This window comes from Phocoena sinus, chromosome 13 (genome assembly GCF_008692025.1).
Source record: "Phocoena sinus isolate mPhoSin1 chromosome 13, mPhoSin1.pri, whole genome shotgun sequence".
NCBI classification, from domain to species: Eukaryota; Metazoa; Chordata; class Mammalia; order Artiodactyla; family Phocoenidae; genus Phocoena; species Phocoena sinus.
The window spans coordinates 13182107-13186090 of NC_045775.1; the positions used below are offsets into that span (position 1 = coordinate 13182107).

Here is a 3984-nt window from a genome sequence, read left to right on the forward strand (position 1 = left end):
GATAATTCCTTTTTTCTTCTCTCGGAGGCCTTTCTGTTTAAAGACATTTTAGCTGGAAGATGCTAATTATCAATGAGGAGAAAGTGACACCTGAAGAGTTCATTCTCCATCTTGGTCCTTGGTTTCTCCTTTGAACTCCCTCTACCCGGCCCTCGTTCCCACTTCAGCACTTCTCCCCGACCATCATAAAAGAGACCTCTGCCCTGGCGGGGCAGCAGAACTTTCCTTCTCACTTGCCACGGAGTCGTTCTCTCTGCAGTTGTGTCGCAGGCATGGACAACCTGCGTGAGACCTTCCTCAGCCTCGAAGATGGCTTGGACTCCTCCGACAGCCCTGGCCTGCTGTCCTCCTGGGACTGGAAAGACAGGGCAGGGCCCTTTGAGCTGACCCAGGCCTCTCCCACCCAGAGCCTCTCTCCGGCCCCATCGCTGGAGTCCTATTCTTCTCCTTGTCCGGCTGTGGCTGGGCTGTCCTGTGGGCATGGAGGCGCCAACAATGGGGGCGGCGATGACTGCGGCGGCCTTGGGACTGGCGGCCTGGTGGAGGTGGGCTATGATATGTTAGCTTTCCAGCCTGCCTATCTGCAGGGCGCTGGTGGCCCCAAAACCCAGAAGGGCACCAAAGTCAGGATGTCCGTTCAGCGGAGACGGAAGGCCAGCGAGAGGGAGAAGCTCCGGATGAGGACCTTGGCCGATGCCCTGCACACCCTCCGGAATTACCTGCCACCCATCTACAGCCAAAGGGGCCAGCCGCTCACCAAGATCCAGACGCTGAAGTACACCATCAAGTACATCGGAGAACTCACAGACCTTCTCAACAGCGGGCCCCAGAGCACCTGAGCTCTGCCCAGGGACTCAGGGACTTACCACCCAGCGCCCTGGGTGGGGGCAGAGGACCTTTAAAGACCTGGACCACCTCACGGCACAACAGCACCTGGTTATCTTTATACAGTGAGCGTGGTGACCTTGCTGTCTGCAAAGTTCTAAGGGAATTCCCTCTGGACTAGTCAGGACCACCAGAACACTTAACTGACAGTCAGTAGGTACTTTTGCTTCCAGTTTTCCCACCATTTCTCAAGAGACTTGCCCTTTGCAAAGAGACAGTCGGCTTTGCCCTTTTCTGTCTGTTCGAGGTATTTTAAAGGGTCGATGATTTCAAATGTATTTTTTCAATCGTGTAAAATTGTTACAATTAATCTTCTCCTGCCATTTTGGGGGCGGGTAGCTTTCTTTCTGTTGCTAACTAAACCTGTATTTTGTACGGGATCCAGGGTGACACCTGGATTCTTACTTAGAAAGATTAGTGTCAAGTAAAGGGCTACAGCGCTCCTGTTTTATTTTGTGTGTGTGTGTGTGTGTGTGTGACTAAAATCAGGCCTTTGCTTTTGCAGGGAAGAAAATCACAAATGCAGAAGAAATTAGTGACATGGTAAATAGAAACTCACAGGCAGACAGACTACATTAAGACAGACTGGAGAGTTTAAAGACCAGCCCCTTCTCTCTTAAGGGAAAGAAAAGGAGGCTTTATAGGGCTCTTGGAGCCAGAGGAGGAAAAGGGCAAAGACTCAGCATCACAGCCGGGGCTTGAATAGAGCTGGGAGGGTGGGCACTCCCTGAGCCAGGCCGGGTGTGAATATGACCTCATTGAATCCCTTCACTTACTCATTTCTCAAATGAAGAGACTGGCCCAAAACTCTAGTTTGAGTCTAGAGATAAGTGAAAGGGTCAGGATTAGAACCCAAGTCTCTGTCTAACCCTCCAAAGGGATTTATTTCTTTAGCCATATCTCCTTCTCCTACACCCCCCAAATCACCTCACGTGCACGCCCGCACAAACACACCTCCCTCTTCCCAGTACCTCATCTTAGGGTGGTGACTGTAGCACCCTCAGCTTGGCTGATCTGATGGCACATGACATTAAAATGGAGGCTTGGAATTAAGGAGTTTCTCAAAAACTAGTAGGCTTTTTTTTTTTTTTTGCGGTACACGGGCCTCTCACCGTTGTGGCCTCTCCCGTTGCAGAGCACAGGCTCCGGACGCGCAGGCTCGGCGGCCACGGCTCACGGGCCCAGCCGCTCCGCAGCATGTGGGATCTTCCCAGACCAGGGCACGAACCCGTGTTCCCTGCATCGGCAGGCGGACTCTCAACCACTGTGCCACCAGGGAAGCCCTAGTAGGCTTTTTTAGGGCTGAATTTTTCTCCCAATTGTTATTAACCAGCTGCATTATTTCTTTTTTTGGTGAATTGTCTCCTGTCATTTTTTCTACTGTTTTTTTTTCTTGTTTTTAATAACAAATTACAAAGGCTGTAGGTGTGTTCACAATTTAATATATAACTTCTCCACTTTCTTTGCTGATACAAACGTATACAAATAAATATAGATGTATATACATTTTTTAAGAATACCTTGAATTCTGCAAATTGCTTTTTTTTTACTTAGCAATATATAGTAAAATTCCTTCCAGTTTAACACAAATAAATCCGTATTGTAAGTTCCATTATTTCTTTGATTTTATAGATGAGGAAATTGAAGCACAGACTTGCCCTAAGTCACACGTGAAAAATATAGTGGAAAGTAGAGGTTCAGACAATGTTCCATAGCACAGGTATGCTATGCTAAACACAATTTGTTTAATTAATCACCTTTTGAATGACATTTAGGGTTTTTTCAGTTTTTTGTTACCAAAAACTGCTGTTAACAAACATCACGGACAACTAGCTTTATCCACTGATATTATCATTAGCCTGAAAATTTCCCAGAAATGGGATTCCTGGATCAGAGTTGTGTGCTTGCACACTTTAAATTTAAATAAATACAGTTAGGTGTAGAAAAGTTTGTAGTTATTTACACTTGCCCAACATTATGGGACAGAAGCAGCTGGTCCACGTTGTCCCTGGATATATCAATCTTCTGAAATTTTCAATGGATTAAAAAAGGGTTATGCTGTTCTTGTGTTAATTTTCATTTCCCTTTGTACAATCTGAGATGGCTCATCTTTTAAAATTTTTTTGTGACTGTTGTTCATTTTGGTTCTTCTGTAACTCGCCAGTGTATGTTCTTTGCCATTTTTCTATTGGGTTATTTATCTTCTTGTTAAGAATTTGGGAGATTTCTTTGCACACTGTATGTACTGAAAATTTTCCTTCCAGTCTCTCATTTTGTTATTATCTTTGTGTATGATAGCTTATGTTTATGATTTTGATGTCTTTTGTTCTTTGAAGCTTTTCATTTGTATATGATCAAATCTCTCCTCTTTTTTTTAATGGCTTATCTGTTTCTTCCCTTTGCTTAACTTCTCCCAGTTCCAAGGCTATCCAAATATTTTGATTTTTCAAATATTTTAATATTTATAAATGGACCTTTAATATACCTGCAATTTATTTTTGTCCATAGTGCAAGGAAGGAATCTAACTTTATTTCTGATTAATCTTCTTATAACTGCAAAATAAGTATAACTTGTCATTAGGGGTGGTGGGTGACAGTGGGGAAGAGCTGCTAAAATGTCATCCTATGTATACAGATCTTCATCTACTTCTGATGTATTTCTTGTTGATGCCTTAGAGGAGAAACTAGAAAATGTTGAATAATATCAAGATTTTCTTCAAGGGATTCCACCCTGTGCATGTACAGGTGTTCATGTGAGCATGTGTGTGTGTGTGTGTGCAGATGTACGTGTATTTGTTCCTTTGTGTGTGTGTGTGTGTGTGTGTGTGTGTGTGATGTTTCATGTGTCGGGGGAAGAGAATTAGAGAGGATAATAATATGGGAAAGGGAGTGTTCAGCCTTTCATCAGCGTCTAGATCAACTGGTATTTTCCTTGCCATTTTAAAGAGAGTGGAACCCAAATGTGCTTGGCTTTTGATTTTTTCTTTCTTTTTTCTTTTTTTTTTTGCGGTACGCAGGCCTTTCACTGTTGTGGCCTCTCCCATTGCGGAGCACAGGCTCCGGACGCGCAGGCTCAGCGGCCATGGCTCACGGGCCCAG

At 44.5% G+C, this 3984-nt stretch overlaps 1 protein-coding gene across 1 annotated transcript; it reads left to right on the forward strand.

Annotated features, from left to right (window-relative positions):
- Nucleotides 1-272: 272 nt before the first annotated feature.
- Nucleotides 273-839, forward strand: MSGN1 (mesogenin 1). Its single transcript, XM_032652225.1, has one exon. It carries the CDS (start codon nt 273-275, stop codon nt 837-839), a length of 567 nt encoding a protein of 188 aa, XP_032508116.1.
- The last annotated feature ends 3145 nt before the right edge of the window (nt 840-3984 follow it).

What these genes read in the sequence shown, in the direction of transcription:
- MSGN1 (XM_032652225.1), top strand. Translation starts at nt 273, where the DNA reads ATGGACAACCTGCGTGAGACCTTCCTCAGCCTCGAAGATGGCTTGGAC.